The 16,678-nt window shown below is 35.8% G+C and overlaps 4 protein-coding genes across 4 annotated transcripts; 1 reads left to right on the forward strand and 3 right to left on the reverse strand.

The window, feature by feature from the left end:
• Positions 1-3,483: 3,483 nt before the first annotated feature.
• Positions 3,484-4,044, reverse strand: LOC148543485 (uncharacterized). Its single transcript, XM_088497984.1, has one exon. The coding sequence runs from the start codon at positions 4,042-4,044 to the stop codon at positions 3,484-3,486; it is 561 nt and encodes a 186-aa protein (XP_088354110.1).
• Positions 4,045-4,432: 388 nt separating this feature from the next.
• On the reverse strand, positions 4,433-6,696 carry LOC107645069 (uncharacterized). Its single transcript, XM_016349086.3, has 2 exons — positions 5,856-6,696; positions 4,433-4,743 (listed from the first exon to the last, which is right to left on the reverse strand). The coding sequence occupies exons 1-2, from the start codon at positions 6,474-6,476 to the stop codon at positions 4,624-4,626; spliced, it is 741 nt and encodes a 246-aa protein (XP_016204572.1). The 5' UTR covers positions 6,477-6,696; the 3' UTR covers positions 4,433-4,623.
• A 550-nt stretch (positions 6,697-7,246) lies between these two features.
• Positions 7,247-10,881, forward strand: LOC107641591 (uncharacterized). The gene is made up of 7 exons (XM_016345075.3): positions 7,247-7,282; positions 8,092-9,257; positions 9,444-9,569; positions 9,783-9,805; positions 9,960-10,052; positions 10,479-10,651; positions 10,750-10,881. The coding sequence occupies exons 1-7, from the start codon at positions 7,247-7,249 to the stop codon at positions 10,879-10,881; spliced, it is 1,749 nt and encodes a 582-aa protein (XP_016200561.2).
• A 500-nt stretch (positions 10,882-11,381) lies between these two features.
• Positions 11,382-12,247, reverse strand: LOC148543486 (uncharacterized). The gene is made up of 2 exons (XM_088497988.1): positions 11,987-12,247; positions 11,382-11,894 (listed from the first exon to the last, which is right to left on the reverse strand). The coding sequence occupies exons 1-2, from the start codon at positions 12,245-12,247 to the stop codon at positions 11,382-11,384; spliced, it is 774 nt and encodes a 257-aa protein (XP_088354114.1).
• Between the last annotated feature and the right edge of the window lie 4,431 nt (positions 12,248-16,678).

Raw genomic sequence — 16,678 nt, forward strand, 5'->3', positions numbered from 1 at the left:
GGACATGGCAAATTCAACACGTAAGATTTGCCACATGTTACCAATACAAATATATTTATATCAAGATTTAAATTTTCTAAATTTTAAATTTTATTTTAAAAAATAAAATATAATTTTTTATTATTTATTTCATAAATAGAACAAAAAAAATATAAAAAAATTATCGTTCAAAAATAAAAAATTACACTTTTTTTTTAAATTAAAATAAAAATTTAAAATTTAAAGAATAAAAATCTTTCATATTAGTTCTTTTTTTTGGACGGACCGGGTCAGATAAACAGACCCAAACCAATACCCAAGCCCAGACCTTTCTAATAAAGAATCTCGCGTCACTTACATCTCCTATTGGTGATCATCTTGTGTTACTTAACACCTCACATTGTCCACGCAGTATTGGCGTAGATCAAATGACTTACTACATATACGAGTCTCAAATAGTTAAAATCAATCACGGTGATAAAATGGACGAATAAAGCAACTATAATCTGGATTTGGACTACATAATATAGAAAAACTTTTAAGTGTACTATTACATCAATATTTTAATAATTTTTAACCGTTAATTTTAATTATTTTTTTTTGAATTAAAGGGAGCTCAACACAACCGGGTGGAGCAGTAAAAAGGTGATACAAAGACAAAGAGTAAATTAGATACCAAACAACCCCTAGTCAATTTCAGCAAGGCCATCAACAACCAAAGGACTCCCCACCAATCCATTCCTCAGCAAACTCAAACGACTTGTTTATAATTGCCGGCACACCTGAGGCTTGATTTCGGAACAACAGCAAAGAACCCAATGAACCACTGCTTTCTATCCACCTTCCTTGCTACTGAGGTCGTCCAGCTTTCAAAGTGGTCCTTTAGAGTACCTGGCAAACACCAACTCCTTCCAAAGGCAAGTAGCCAAGCACACCACACCTGCCATGTAATCTCACAACCAAGAAACAGATGAAAGGCAGTTTCCTCAGACTTACAACATAGCACACACAAAGTGTCATTCTGATCAATGACATGTAGTCTACCCAGTCGGTCCTTAGTATTCACCCTTCCGATCAACACAAACCAGGACAAAAGCTCAATCCTCGGGGGGACGAACCCTTTCCAAACAGCACTCGTGAAACTATAGCTTGTGACTTCCTCCGGTAGAACTTCCGCATGCAGCGCCTGGGCAAAGGACTTAGTTGAATAAACACCTGTTCTATCAAATTTCCACACCACGCTATCCTCTCTCGCAGCTGTGGGCTTGACTGTGTGTAAAGTCTCATGAAGTTGGTTAACTAAATCCAACTCTCATTGAAACAACTCCCTTCTCCACTGGAAACTCCAAATTCAGTCTAACACATCCCAAAATCCACAATCCCCTACCACTGAACCGTTAAGGGTTGAAACCGAGTAGAGTCTAGGAAACAAATCTTTCAATACCCCATTAGGTAGCCAGCTATCCTCCCAAAATCGGATGGTTCTGCCGTTCCCGAGGTCCATCAACAACCCGCTGATCATCTTTTCTCTCAACCGCGGTTCGCGGATAGGTAGCTGACAGATATCCTTCCAAGGCCCCCCTCTTTTGGGGACAGGCTGGTCGCGCAGCATCACAGCAGGATCCATGTGGGTACAAGAGCAAACCACTTTCTTCCATAAGGGACAGTCTTCCTTTGCGAACCTCCACCACCACTTAAACAACGCTGTATTCCTAATAACTGCATCACCAACTCCCAATCCACCTGCCTTCTTTGGAGTCATTACTACTTCCCACTTCACAAGTGGTAATCCTTGCCTCCCCTCCTCCGTACTCCACAAGAATTGGCGTTGTAATGTAATCAACTTCTCTGCCACCGTCTTCGGCATCCTGTACAAGCTGAGGTAGTAAATAGGCAGGCTACTTAGGACCGACTTAATGAGTATCAGCTTGCCCGATTTGTTGAGGGTCTTCGCTTTCCACAAGCTCAGCTTTTCTTCCACCTTATCAATCACAGGTTTCCATGTCCTAACTAGTCTCGGATTTGCTCCCAGTGGAATGCCCAGATATCTAATTGGTAATGATGCCTCTGTACAACCCAATAACAGACACATTCTACGGGTCCACAGCCTATCACAATTGACCGGAATGATGTTGGACTTCTGAAAATTGATGCTCAAACCAGACATCAGTTCAAAGCACCGGAACAGTCGCTGATAATTTCTAATGGTCTCCTCATCAGGTGGGCAAAAGAGAATAGTATCATCTGCAAACTGCAAATGAGACAGCTCAATGTTATCCTTCCCAACCAGTAGCGGAGAGATACGACCGTTCCTGACCGCCTCTCCAATCATCCTGTGTAACACATCAACAATTAGAACAAACAGGAACGGAGATAGCGGGTCTCCTTGTCGCAGGCCCCTTTCCATTTTGAACGGCTTCGAAGGTGATTCATTGACAAGTACCGACATAGAAGCAGAACAGACACACTCCTTAATCCAGCCTCTCCATCTCTGACCAAAACCCATCTTCTGTAAAACAATATCCACAAAACCCCACTTGACTCTATCATAAGCCTTTTGAAAATCCAGCTTTATTATCGCGGAGCTCTTTTTCCGTGCCTTCAGCCAATGCACGGTTTCACAGGCGATCAACGCCCCATCGTGTATTTTCCTACCCTACACGAAAGCACTCTGAGTCTCTCCTACCAGACCCGGCATTACCCACCGCATCCTCCTAACCAACACCTTAGAAATGACCTTATAGACACAACCCACCATACTAATCGGCCGAAGATCCTTTATTTCTCTGGCTCCAGTAAACTTCGGCGTCAGCGCTACCCAAGTGACGTTTGACTCGCTAGGAAGCTTTGCTAAATGGAAGAACCCTTTCACCGCTCCAGTGAAATCTCCACCTAAATCTTCCCAACACTTCTTTATAAAATTCATATTATATCCATCACTGCTTGGTGCCTTTGTTGACTCACAATCCCAAACTGCCTCATTTATTTCTTCAGTAGTTGGCATTAGCTCTAGCTCTATTGCCTCTTCCGGAAGAATTTGCTTTACCAGCCCGTCCCTGAACCCAATAACTGGCGAAGTCTCCTGGTGGTATAGTTCCTTATAGAAGTCTCGGATAGCAATCTTTATCCTTGCTTGATTTCTAACTAACCTCCCATTTACTAGTAAGGCATCAATCCGATTGGACCTTCTTCGTGCTGAGGCTAAATTGTGAAAGTAGCGGGTATTTTTATCCATTTCCTTCACATGCCGAGATCTTGACATCTACTTCCAATGTAGCTCCTTTCTTATATACCACGTTCTACAGAAACTCACAAGCGCCTTTCTCCTTGCTTCAGTAGTCCCATCAGCCACTCCAGTACCAACCATGTCATCCACTTTTCTTATTTCATCCTCAAGATGTGTGATCCTAGTGTCCATGCCCCAAAGTGCTCTTTATGCCATCTGCTCAATGGCATTGCCAAAGCCTTTAGCTTGTCCATAAACTGTACCTCCCCTAAACTCCTTCATTCCTCCTTTACCATCCTCAAGAACCCACCATGTGTAAACCAAGAGTCCAAACTCCGAAAAGGTCTAGGCCCCCCTCTAATCCGTGAGACCTCCATAATCAATGGACAATGGTCAGATAGCCCTCTAGGTCCACCTCGCAGCCTTGTTTCAGGAAACACTTCTAGCCATTCCAAGCTAACCAAAACCCTTTCAATTTGACTGCACGATTGCCTTCTAAACCAGGTGAACAAGCAATCAGATATTGCTAAGTCTACTAGCTCCATATCCTGGATCCAAGATTTAAACTCAGCTGCAGACACCGTCAAAGAAGTAGCCCCCCTTCTCTCTTCCATATGAACTATCTCATTAAAATCCCCCAAGTAGCAAAGTGGGACTTGGCATAACCCAAATAAGAAGCTCAGCTCCTCCCACATAACAAGTTTTTCCGCCCTATCATATGAGCCATAAACTAGGCAAAAAGCACAAGAGAAATTATTCTGTAGTAACACACCCTCCACACACAGCCAATGATCTCCTTTATAGCAATTGTTCATCTTAAATACTGTTTCATCCCACATCAAAACTAGACCACCTACAGCGCCAACTGACCCCACAAATTCCCATTTTAATTATATATATATATAATATATATAATTAAGACGGTTAAATATTACTAAAACACCAGCATACCGATATACTTGAAAACTTCCAATAATATATAACATATAAAATCTCATATAATATAAGTACACCAAGGTAAAATCTGATCTATATATATTATTTCGGTGTTCAGTTTAAAAACTAAGTTTGGTTTGCCCGAGTTATAATAAATGAAAATGAAACTATCCAAACCCCAGATCCTCCTACACTTTATCCTATTATTTTCGCTGCAAGTTGTGGGGGGGGAGGGGGGGGAGAGAGAGAGAGAGAGAGAGAGAAAGACAGAAATGCAGCAGCAGAAATATATAGGCAGGACAGGACATGAAAATTAATATTTGAGTATGATGTCATATACAAGAAGCCACTGAAAAGCTTCGTAAGTTCAAACACCCACACACATAATAGAATAGATACATGCTTTGTAACAAAAGGATTTTTATAATATTACAACCATTATTGTATTTCACACTACTTGCAATTAAGTATTGTCAAATTCTTCATCTGATACTCAGAGTGACACTAGGCGCCGGCAGTGATGGTCGTACTATGGGAACACGTCTCACAACTGAGAACGCTTCGTTAAGACGTGCAACACGACCCATCAGCTGAGATGCCTTCTGCAAATGTTGTCAACATTGCCAGTGTCATCATATTTGCCAAACAATACAACAGATAAGCAATTAACAAAACAAAACCACGCTGATATATGCTCCTTCACATAATTGCTCAACCAGTTCCAATCCTCAACAACAGAAGAAACCCCAAAAAGATGCTCACAAACATGATAGTAGTGGTTTAGAATCACTAGACAGGCAGATAATAATGTTTTTCATGAAATTACACTAGGATCTCTTCCTTATTATTGAAGGTGAATTCCAAACAAATAAGTCTGGTAGACTAGGGGAAAATGCACATCAGTTTCTGAATCTATTTTCTCATGTGCCACAACTGATTTTATAATACTTGAAGAAATCAAAACCACAGTAAACACACAGCTTACATTTCACAATAATGACAATACCACCTATTAGGAATATTGGATGGGACATTATAAATACAAATATCAATTTAAATTGCCAACTAAATACTTAAGTATGTTTTATTCCACAAATCAAGGATCTTAAATTTGAACAAACACAATACAGAACCATTGTCTGAAGCCATGCACTATGAATGTTTTCCTTCTTTAATCGCCGCCCAGCATTTTTTTTAAATGATTATGCAATGCAGTGAAACAAGCATGGATAGGTCTACACTAAACCTGGTCCGCATGCTAAAAGGAGCAGTAAAATGATTGGATCATCTATATGCAGAGCAGAACGAATATAAGCGAGTAGGGGCAATCAAATATGGTAGGCTGTGCTGTTCATTAACAATTTTATGTACAATAGCTACCATCTAATTAGAACATGAATGAATAAAAGCAAAAGAAAAATGTCAAAAAGGCTGAGACACCAGATTGAAAACAAAACAAAGTTGAAATGCAAGATGTTAGCATCCCGCTCCTTTAACTAAATACATAAAAGATAAAAAAACGGACTGTGCAAACTCAACATTAACGTTTTAGCCAATGCTACTATGTACGTGGGGGGCAGGGCAGTGCTAACTTACACATTTATTGCTGTTTTATTTTGTATTGGATAGATAGAAGAAACATAATAGAATGAAGATGCGAGAAAGCATTTGGAATTGAAATTTGAGTATTAGGAAGGTATAAGAAAGTGATGACCTTATCGTCAAGAGCGACGTTGAGCTTCAAGGATTGGGTCTTGCGCTTCATCTTGTAGAGCCTCCTTCCGAGGATTACGAGTCCGAAGAAGGCAGCAGCTGCAGCCACAGAGAGAGACCAGGCGGGGATAGGGCTGACCCTCACTACCCAATACTTGAACACCTCCAAAGGAACCTTCCACCACGCAACTCTCGTCTCCTCCTCTTCCTCTTTGGCTATCTCCTTCCCTTGTTGCTCCTCCTCATCCTCCTCCTTATTCACGTGAGCCTCGGTCTTCGCATCAGAATCGGAGTCCGAGTCGTTATTATCGGGGAGCGGTTGGAGAGTGGAAGAGGAAGCAGAAGAGGGAGAGTGGTTGGAGAGTAAGAATTGGGGATAGAGCTGATCGGCGAGGTAGGTGTCGTCGAAGTTGCGATCCACTTCGTTGGGATCGGTGGAGGAAGACGATGAATTGCAGCTGACCGCAACGGGAGTAGGAGGGTGGATGGAGAAGTGATTGGGCCTGATCAGGGCCGAATCCTCCAGCTGCGGGCCCAAGTCCAGATCGTTATCATCGTCAACATCAGCGCTGTGGTGAAGCAACTCCCACTCCATAGCTTCAGCTTCAGCTTGAGGATCCATAGAAAGGGTGTATGGGAAGGGAAGAAGAAGATAGAAATGAAATGCGAAGAAGCAAGAAAAGAATCCCAAATTTGCAATCCCAATTCCCAAGTGCAACTCAAATGCAAAATTCAATAATAACCGCGCTCATCCATCACACAGCCCTAACCCTAAGTACCAATATTTCCACACTGCCAAAGTAGGAGGCTATGCGGATTTAATTCATTCATTAAATTAATACGACTTCCGCCAGCAACACGCTTATAAATTGATTCACATATCAAATTTGGATTTGAATCCCCTCAAATTTAAATTTTAATATAGAGAGTAAAGTATGATCTTTTATCTTTAAATAGTTTTTTTTAGATTTGTTTTTTGTCTCACTTATAAAATAAATAATAAAAAATCACACTTTATCTTTTAAAGTAAAATTCAAACTTTAGAGGATTTAAATTCATGTAATTTTGAGTATTAATCCCTTATAATGCACTAATTATTTTTAGAAAAACATTTTAATAGAATAATGACAATTTTCTTTAAGTTTTGACATATTTAATTTATTGATTTAAAAATGTAAAAAAACGTTTTAAAATTTTTTAGTAAAATATTTTTTATGATATTTTTAAAAGAGTAAAATGACAATTAAGTCTTTGAAAATTTTGATTTCAGATTAATTAGTCACCGAAAAAAATTATCAGTTTAGTCATCCACAATAGTAAACAGTAAATACGTTATGTCCTTCTATCAATTTATCACGTAAAATTTAATGGTAATGCTTATATATACCATTAATGACTGTGACGTGTCTATTTATAAAATATTATCACGTATATGACAGATTTTAGAGCAAAACTTCACTTATTTTGATAGGATTCGTATAAATAGAGTGCAATTGATAAAGGTTTTATAAAAACTCAAAAGATAATAGATATTTTACTGTCTAAAATTATATAGTTTTCATACTCATGTGACAACAGCAGGATACACATCACTTTACATGTGCAACTATGTTTTATTTCGTAGTATCTATTTATGGAAGGATATACATGTCTATTATTTATTATCATAAAATATCTAATTTATATTTTTTTTATTCATAGACTATTTAATTTAAAATTAACATTTTTAAAAATCTAATTATCACTTTATTATTTTTAAAATATACTAATAAAAAAATACGTTGATAGATGTTTTCTTAAATATTGAAGAGTATCAAACATTTCTTCTATAAAAGTTAATGAAGGAAGCCTTATATAATATGATGATTATATGGTTGCATTAATGTTTACACCATCTATTATTAGGGAGGAGATTCTCGAGTAAGATGATAAATAATACTCTTCAAAAAGAAATATACTATATAATGAGTCTTTATGAATAATATATTAATATCTTTTACCTTTAATTGAAAAAAAAAAATATATATATATCTCCAATCCAACTCTTAGTCTGTGTTTGTTTTTAGAAACAGAATATAACATGACATTGAGACAAAGACAGAATAGAACAGAACATTAAAAATTATTGTTTGTGTATTGTGTTTGAATATGATGGACAAGACACTAATGTAATGTCTAGTATTATGTTTGGATACACATGAACAAGACTAAATTATTAGGTAAAATGACTAAAATAGACATCCCTCCCCTCCTTCCCTGTATCTCTAATCCTTGCCCTCCCTAACCCTCTCTTGAGTTCAAGAACCGAATGGTTTTCGTTGCTTCAACTTCGATCTTCATTGGGTATAAGAGCAAAAAACTGGCCAAGAAAAACCAAACCATGCCGGAACTGGACCGGAATTCATTGCCAAAAGGGTTCAGTTATCGGAATCAACATTTCCGATTTCAGAAGAACACATAAAGCTAGTCTTCACCCAAGTTTCTCTGTTGATGCACTTGCCAATTTTACCCGTTTAGCTTCCTTCAATGCTTCAGGTTTTGTGCTTAATGGTTCTATTCCTGAGTGGTTTGGTGACAAAAGCAATAACAACTACCTTGGTGCACTCCAGGTGCTTGATTTAAGTTCTTGCTCAATAACTGGCTCTATTCCTGAGTCAATTGGTGGTTTGATTTTGTTGAAGTCTGTGTTACTTTCTGGGAATAGCTTAACTGGTAGAATGCCTTCAGGTTTGGGAATATTGTCTAATTTAATTGTGCTTGATCTCTCAGAAAATGAACTTTCTGGGTCTATTATTGATTCATTGTTTTCACTTGGTAACCTCACAAGTCTTAATCTTTCTTCCAATTACTTATCTGGGAATGTTCCGAATCAACTTAGTAACCTTTCAGGGCTTGAAACTTTGGACCTTTCCAACAATGCACTAACTGGTAATGTGCCTAGTGTCTTGTTTTCTCGCCTTTCGAAACTTCGAGTTCTCAATTTAAGTGGTAACTTTATTGATGGTGATCTTCCTGATACTTTGTGGTCATTACCGAGCTTGCGTTTCGTTGATGTGTCCAACAACAACCTTACCGGTCCTCTACCGAAATTTTTCGGTTCAAATACTAGTTCTACTGATGCCACATTCAAGAGAGAATCATATGTTGTGGAGTTGGAATTATTAAGCAAGGTTTCACATGCAAGATTGATCCCAATCTTGGGACATTGCTTGGAGAATGACAATGAGAAATGTATAGTTTACAAGTATATGCCAAATGGAGATTTGGCAAGTTCTTTGCAGAGAGTCACCGATGCAGATGGTAAATCGAAGTCCCTTGATTGGATCACGAGATTGAAAATCGCTACGGGAGCTGCCAAAGGCCTTGCTTATCTACATGATTGCAGCCATCCCCTCGCTCACAGGTAGTTAACACCAAATATAATCTAGACTCTTTATTGTTATTTCATCATGAAGGAAATGAATCTATTGGCAAAATGTGATTGAGTTTATGATATGCTGTCAAAGTGTCATTTTATGCTGCATTTTCAATTTTTTGTTACATCATGGTGCCTTGCAAATTACTGAAATTTACTTTTGATTTTGTGAAGAGATGTTCAAGCTAGCAGCATACTTCTTGATGATAAATTTGAGGTGCGACTTGGAAGTTTGAGTGAGGTTACCACCCAAGGAGATGTCCATCCTGGTGTCATGAACAGGCTGTTCATCAAGCCATCGTAAGTTTCGAATTCTTTAACAGACAAAGACATAAAAAACAGCTGAATCTATTACAATAATTGAATATTAAACCTGAAGAGGTACCGTCATGATTTATAAATATATTGAATCTTAGCATTTAGTTTGAATGGATGCTGATATTTAAGTTTACTGTTACATTTTTATGTTCACTCAAAGTTGTAATCAGTATTTTCATCTTTGTAATTTTGCAGATCTTCTAATCAACCAAATTTTGGTAAGTAAACTTGTTTACCCTTTCTAGTTAGTTTTCATCCAAGTGTTGATGGAAGAGATTTAAATGCAGCACATTAGTCCCATTGAACAACTTTCTATTCTCCAAATTCTACTTATCATATTACAACAATAACTCAATTTTCTCCCTGTTTTAGGGGGTAAGCTTCTGTTCGAGATGAATCGGATTCTAAGACCCAGTGGATACTTTATTATGTTGACTAAACATGACAGCATTGAAGAAGAAAAAGGTTGGTCAGTCTCACTTTAAATCAAACTGTTTGTTGCAATTCATTATTTTCTTCACACCCCATCTTCTCTTTTTCTGTAGTACATTCTTGCATTGCTATACAAGTAACATTGATGCATCTTTTTCTTTTCCAGCCATGACTTCATTGACAGCATCTATTTGTTGGAATGTTCTGCCACATAAAAGTGACGACATTGGTGAAGTTGGAGTTAAAATATATCCCTGAAGGAAATGAGATATATGAATTGAGGAGGAAGAAAATTCCACCACTTTGCAAAGAGAGTGAAAATTCTAATGTAGCATGGTATGCTTCTGTTACATTATTTTGCCAAAACTGCTTCATGATTTATCCAACTTGGCTTTCTACATCATATGACTTACCATATTATCTAAATAGGTACGTTCGAATGAAGAGTTGTTTGCACAGCATTCCAATTGGAATTGAACAACATGGGGCAGAGTGGCCCGAGCAATGGCCGAAGAGGCTTGAATTATATACTGACCAAAGAGAAATTGGTTGCTGACATGAACCACTGGTATGCTGTTGTTAACAGGTCCTATCTCAATGGATTGGGCATTAACTGGTCGAGCATCCGAAATGTAATGGACATGAAAACCATCTATGGAGGGTACGCCTGTGAAACAACTCGAGTGCGTAGATAAGCAACAGTATTGGAGCAGTGTCTGGACTTGTTCAGCTGATATTATATGCTTGCTACTGCTCCTACAAGGGAGACAAGAACAATGATGAGAGTGCCTTTGGCACAAAACCAGAAGATGCGGTTCAACTCTCTGCTACTTCAAATGGAAGGGTTGCAGATCAAGTTTGATGATGACAACTACTCCAATATCAAACCCTTTTGCTTTTTTAATTTCTTTTCTGTTGTTTAATATTCGATCAAGACAGTATCAATTTATATTTTATTTATTGGTACATGAGAGAGCTAGATATTTCTGTGTGCTACTCTCCTCATGTGACTTTATTATTGTCATTTCATCATTTCTAGTGAGTACTTTTGCACATGCTTAACATAAATTAAGTTATATTCTGCACAGTTGACTAAAAATTCTAATTGAACATAAACAAAAGAAACATTTGAAAATTGAAGAAAAAACTAAAATTAATTAAGCACCCATTTTGAACAAGTTTTTGCAGTAACATAACTAAAACCAATACTTAAAACTAATTATGCACTAACATCAACAAAATCTTGCATTCAAAATTATGCATGTTTGAACCTAAATCTGCACAAAATGAAATGATAACTCTAAAAAAGATTAACTCTAATTCTAAGTATGCAATATAGCTCTAATAATTCCGGCTTTCTGACTATTTCCCAATGACCAAAACATTTTTTTCTAGTTGAGGATTTGTGGAGAACTTGAGTGCAATAGAAATAACTTCATCATCAGTGAATCCAAGTTCGCTAAGTACATCACCAGCCTTTTTTTCCTCACGAGTGTTTACCATAGCTTGGGCAAAAGCGTCCAAACGCTTTCCCTGTTGATCGAACACATATTTCAACGTGTCAGTTAACTCCTTCATAATCTTCGTATCCTTTGCCGCTTTAAATGAGGAAGGCTTCTTTCCTTGTTTCTTCCCAGAAGATGAAGCCACAAAATTTGATTGTTGGAGTAGAGATTCACTGCAATCATGGTTTGAGTTAAAGATATCTGTATCTTCTTCGTCTATTTCTTCATACCCATTCATTTGCACTTCTTCTTCAGCGTCATTGCCGCATACAGCAGCATCCCCATTTGTTCTTTCCTTACAAAATATTTTTTCTAAGAGCGTATAAAGGGGAAAAGGCTTTCCTGGAGTATACAACCTTACTCCTTGTTTCTAGAAAAAATAAAAAATAAAAGATCAACAAAGAAGGACAGACTATCAAGTAGAATAAAATTAATTCAACAAAATCAAACTTGTAAACCAACCTTCATATAAGCAGTTAAGATCTCTTTGTTGTCCACAACCACACATTGCTTCACATCATCCCATCCAAAACCGCTACAGGCTGCCATGTCAGCAGCAAATTGATATTTCTCTTTCAACCTCTTAACTTTGTTTTTGCAATGAGTTATTTGAAAACCACCACCTGGAAACCTCTCATTCATTTTTGCAGTAAGTTTCTCAAAAGATCCGGGCCTAAATTGACCTGCATCAGCTATTCTTCCTTCAATGACAAGCTCCTCCATAAAACCAACAAATACCTCTGTCTCTTCATCAGTCCAAACATGTCTGTCCATTTGTCCCTACAATCTATATTAACTCAATCAAAATTCAATTGAACATCCTAAGCATATCATGACATTATCTTTATAATGTATCAATACAATATATTTAAATAAAATACATATAATAATTCAAATAAAATACACATATAATGTATCAATACAACACAAAAGCATATCATAAGCATATCATGAGATTATTTTTATAATGTATCAATACAATACAAAATCCAACACAACAAACTATCATAATAATTCAAATAAAATACACATACAAGAAATAAACCAACCAATTAATTCGGCTATGCATCCACTCATTATACATTTCATGTGCTAAGTTGTCTTGCCAAACAGTCCATTCATTGCTGCCCTCTACACTGTCAATAATTTCATCGTCGCCATCTTGGTTATCACCATGCTCCTCTCCAATAAGTGCTTGCTCATTCTCAAGTGACATGTCCTCCTTAGGATCAGAGTCCATATTAAGCCGAATAAAATTTTGTAATAAACAACAAGCAATAATTATTCTATTTTGTGTCTTGATTTGGTAGAAACAAGGACTCCTCAAAATTGCCCATCTCTTCTTCAATAAACCAAAACAACGCTCAATAATGTTCCTAGCTGAAGAGTGCTTCTTGTTAAAATATTCTCGAAAGTTTCTAGGCGCATTTCTACCATAGGCCCATTCTTGTACGTGGTATCAAGTATGCCTATATGGTGCTAGAAACCCCTTGCAATTAGTATAACCAGCATCCACTAAATAATAATTCCCTATAAATTAAAAGAGACAGGTTATGAGGATTACGAAAATTGTATGAATTAAAAATTTTGAAGTGTTTTTGTTACCTAAAATTTAACTATTACATACCAATTGGTATCTTGAGGTTATTACGACGTGAAATTGTATTTCTAAGGACTCTTGAATCCGATGCGGATTCTTCCCATCCACTAAGTACGTACACAAAATTCATATCTCAGATTGCATACGCCTAGGACACTGGTTGATATTTTACCTTTTCTTGTTCTGTATCTTGATTTATCTTCTTCAGGGACAGTCACATCTATATATGTTCCATCTAATGCTCCTAGACAATTCTAAAGCAAATAAATTGAAGGTTCAAAACTATCTCTATACCAAACCATATATAATACAAAACCACAACCGCATTTCTTCATTAGACGTACCTTGAACCATTTTCATCGGGGATCTATGCAGTCTTCTGGAACAGGAACAGGCTTTGCAAACAACAGGCTTTGGACACGTAATACCGATGACAAAATTTTATTAAAATACTTACTTATTGTTTCTCCTGACCTATAAAATCTAACTTGGAGTGTGCGATTCTTTTTATGATGAGCTAAAATTATTAAAAATATAATCACTTGCTCAGGTATATTTACATGACATTCATCGCTTAATCCACCCTGAACTTTAAGTAACTCACATAATCTTCCTAATGCATCTACGCTCATCCTTAATTTCCAAATACAATTCCTATCGCCTCCTCCTATGATGCGGCTTAACACATTTCTTCTTAAGGGATTAGTATTAATTTCTCTATTCATGATCAACAAATGTCTCCTTCTCCTATTTTTCAAATAAAAAAATGCTAACATCAAAACTAATATTGTGGTTGTCTCAAGTTCAATCTGAATCATAAAATAAATAAAAAATTGCCTAAATTATTCAGATTGGTCCAATCGTTCCATTCTTCCCTAACAACAGATAAAAAATATAAATCATAATTTATTATAAAATAACATAAATACTAAAAATAATCAATAAGAATAAAAATAACAACATAACCAACTAATTATTTTATTTTTGCATTCAAACAAATAAGAAGACTTCAATATATTTTTTTCCATTCTTTATTCCATTCTGAACAAAATATGTTCAATCATTCATGCACAGCAGGATTGTATAAATTAAAAATTTTGACACCAGAAAGACAATTTCTCATGTCCATATTCAATTTTTACATTTTCAAATTACAAACAATATAAACAAATAAAAATAAAAGAAGCCAGTAGAACCCAATAATTTAAAGTAAAAAAATGCAAACGAAAATAAGAAGCAAAGAGGAAAGGCTGAGTTATATACCTGCGTGACTAAGAAAGAGAAGAACACGTGAATTCCAAAAGTTGTTACAAGCTCTAATAAATAATTTGCTTCTGAAATGTTGTAGTTAAATTAGTTGAGCAAAAAAATAAAGAGGAGAAGTACACAGTAAAGAAGAAGAAAAAGAAACAAAGAAAAAAAGAAGAATAAGATGAAGTACTAAACCACAGAACACCAAAAAAAGAAGAGAAATAAGAAGAAGAAGAAAGGGACAGAGAGCAAGAAGAGAAAGAGAAGAGATAGAGAGCTAGACTTGGAAAGTGAGACGAAAAAAGAATCCAAAAGAGAGAAGGAAGAAGGAGAGACGAAACAGAGAGCATGGGGAAGATTACCTGGGAGGAGAAGGCTGCTGCACAACACATAAAATTAGGGATTATGATATGATTTAAAAAAGGGCAACAATGAAATAATAATAATTTGTAGAGATAAAATGGAAAAGAATTTTCATTAAAAAATTTGTGTCTACTTTGTTAATTCCTGTGTTCATCATTGTCCCTCATAAAAGAGTGGACACAAAAATTAAAAAAAACTGTTCCAGAGATAATATGTCCACTGTCTATGTCTCTGCTACCAAATACGTTTTAAATATTTAATGTCCATGTCTTTATGTACTGTCTCCAAAAACAAACGCTACCTTAAAGACATGAACTTTGATTTGATTGAAATCTATTTTTACTCCACTCGTTAATACTCCAGCAACATCCCACACTAGATATAAGTTGGCCATAAATTCTTATTTTTATTAACTTTGTATTATACAATAGTAGAATTAATATGAGTATTTTGTTATTTTAACGGATGAGTTTGTCAATATTTTATATTATTTTAATACCAAATGCTAATATATTTTTAAAAAAATAAAAAAATAACTTAAATCTTAAATTTTAAGATTTAAATTCTAAAGTTTAAATTTTAAATTTAAACACGTTCTAAATTATTTGTCTAAGAACTAAATTTAAAAGTATTTAAAATCCTAAAAAAAAGAATTTAAAAATTAAGGATTACTTTATATTTTAAGATGTTATACCTCAGAAGTATAAACCACAATAATAATTCTTCATCAATCCACTTAATTTTTTATCACTCAACTTTATAAATTTAGTGACAATATTATAACTATTGTTTCTACTCTTAAAAAAAATTTATAATATTAATGATAAATAGATCTATAGAAAAAACGAGTATGATATGAAAGGAGAACATTTCGTAAAATATACTTCATGAAAAAGTATTTCAAGTAAAATATTATTTTAAATACGTACACTCAAATATGATCTCTAACTTAATGCCTCTCGTGACCGATGTTAATTTAAGCATCGAAATCCTTACAAGTACATTCTCATCATGGTGGGAAAGACAAACTTGAGACATTGAAAACTTTGAATAGGAGGATGGAGACAGTATCGTATCTCCAACTCGCTTTCTCCAACTCAATTACATAGTAATATGTAGTCGAACCAAATACTCGCAAAGAATCAAAGTCCGTTGTAGGTTTTTCAGACCATACCTCCAATGATATTTTATCAATGATTGCAGATGATAGCAAGCGATTAATAAGATGTTATGAATATCTCATAGATTCCGTCTAAAATTAGTTGCCTAATCCAGCGTTAGACAACATTCTCCGAACTTTCTCCACCAAAATCTTGTTCATGCGTTCTGCCACCCCATTCTTGCTGTGATGTATTTCTGATTGTAAAATGGCGTGTAATTCCATACTTATGATAAATCTCCAGAAATGGATCACTCTTGTATTTTCCATTTTTTTTTTATCGGAGAATTTTTATCTTCCTTCTTGTTAGGTTTTTTACTTTGGCCTTCCATTTTAGAAAAATTCTAAGCACTTCATCTTTAGTCTTTATGATATACACCCATACTCGTCTAGAGAAATCATCAATGAAAGTGACAAAGTAATGTCGACCATCAAGAGATGGAGTCTTTGAAGGACCATACACATCAGAGTTCACGTAATCCAAAATACCTTGAGTATCATGAATAGCAACGCCAAATCTTATTTTTTCTTTTTGCTTTTCCATCACACAATGCTCATAAAACTCCAATTTACAGAGTTTAATGTTTTTAAGCAATCCTGATTTAGATAGAGTTTGCAAGACTTCTTCACCAGCATCTCTACAAGGGAACAGGAAAATTGCGGTTTTTTTTTTTGGAGATTTGCGGTCGTTTTTAACCGCCGCAAAATGGCATACCAACGGTTCCACAAATGTTTTGGTTTACAATGTGGAGATTTAATTTTGCGGCGATTCTAATGAACC

The sequence above is a fragment of the Arachis ipaensis genome, chromosome B9 (assembly GCF_059453495.1).
Source record: "Arachis ipaensis isolate K30076 ecotype BB chromosome B9, ASM5945349v1, whole genome shotgun sequence".
Lineage (NCBI taxonomy): Eukaryota > Viridiplantae > Streptophyta > Magnoliopsida > Fabales > Fabaceae > Arachis > Arachis ipaensis.

Excerpts from the sequence above, each read along its gene's own strand:
- LOC148543486 (XM_088497988.1), bottom strand. The coding sequence starts at position 12,247 with ATGGAGGAGCTTGTCATTGAAGGAAGAATAGCTGATGCAGGTCAATTT. Across the intron at positions 11,895-11,986 it reads TCTTAACTGCTTATATGAAG|AAACAAGGAGTAAGGTTGTA; the intron begins GTTGGTTTACAA and ends TATTTTTTCTAG.
- LOC148543485 (XM_088497984.1), bottom strand. The coding sequence starts at position 4,044 with ATGTGGGATGAAACAGTATTTAAGATGAACAATTGCTATAAAGGAGAT.
- LOC107641591 (XM_016345075.3), top strand. The coding sequence starts at position 7,247 with ATGACTGTGACGTGTCTATTTATAAAATATTATCAC. Across the intron at positions 9,570-9,782 it reads AGGCTGTTCATCAAGCCATC|ATCTTCTAATCAACCAAATT; the intron begins GTAAGTTTCGAA and ends GTAATTTTGCAG. Across the intron at positions 9,806-9,959 it reads TTCTAATCAACCAAATTTTG|GGGGTAAGCTTCTGTTCGAG; the intron begins GTAAGTAAACTT and ends TCCCTGTTTTAG.
- LOC107645069 (XM_016349086.3), bottom strand. The coding sequence starts at position 6,476 with ATGGATCCTCAAGCTGAAGCTGAAGCTATGGAGTGGGAGTTGCTTCAC. Across the intron at positions 4,744-5,855 it reads ACGTCGCTCTTGACGATAAG|AAGGCATCTCAGCTGATGGG; the intron begins GTCATCACTTTC and ends CAACATTTGCAG.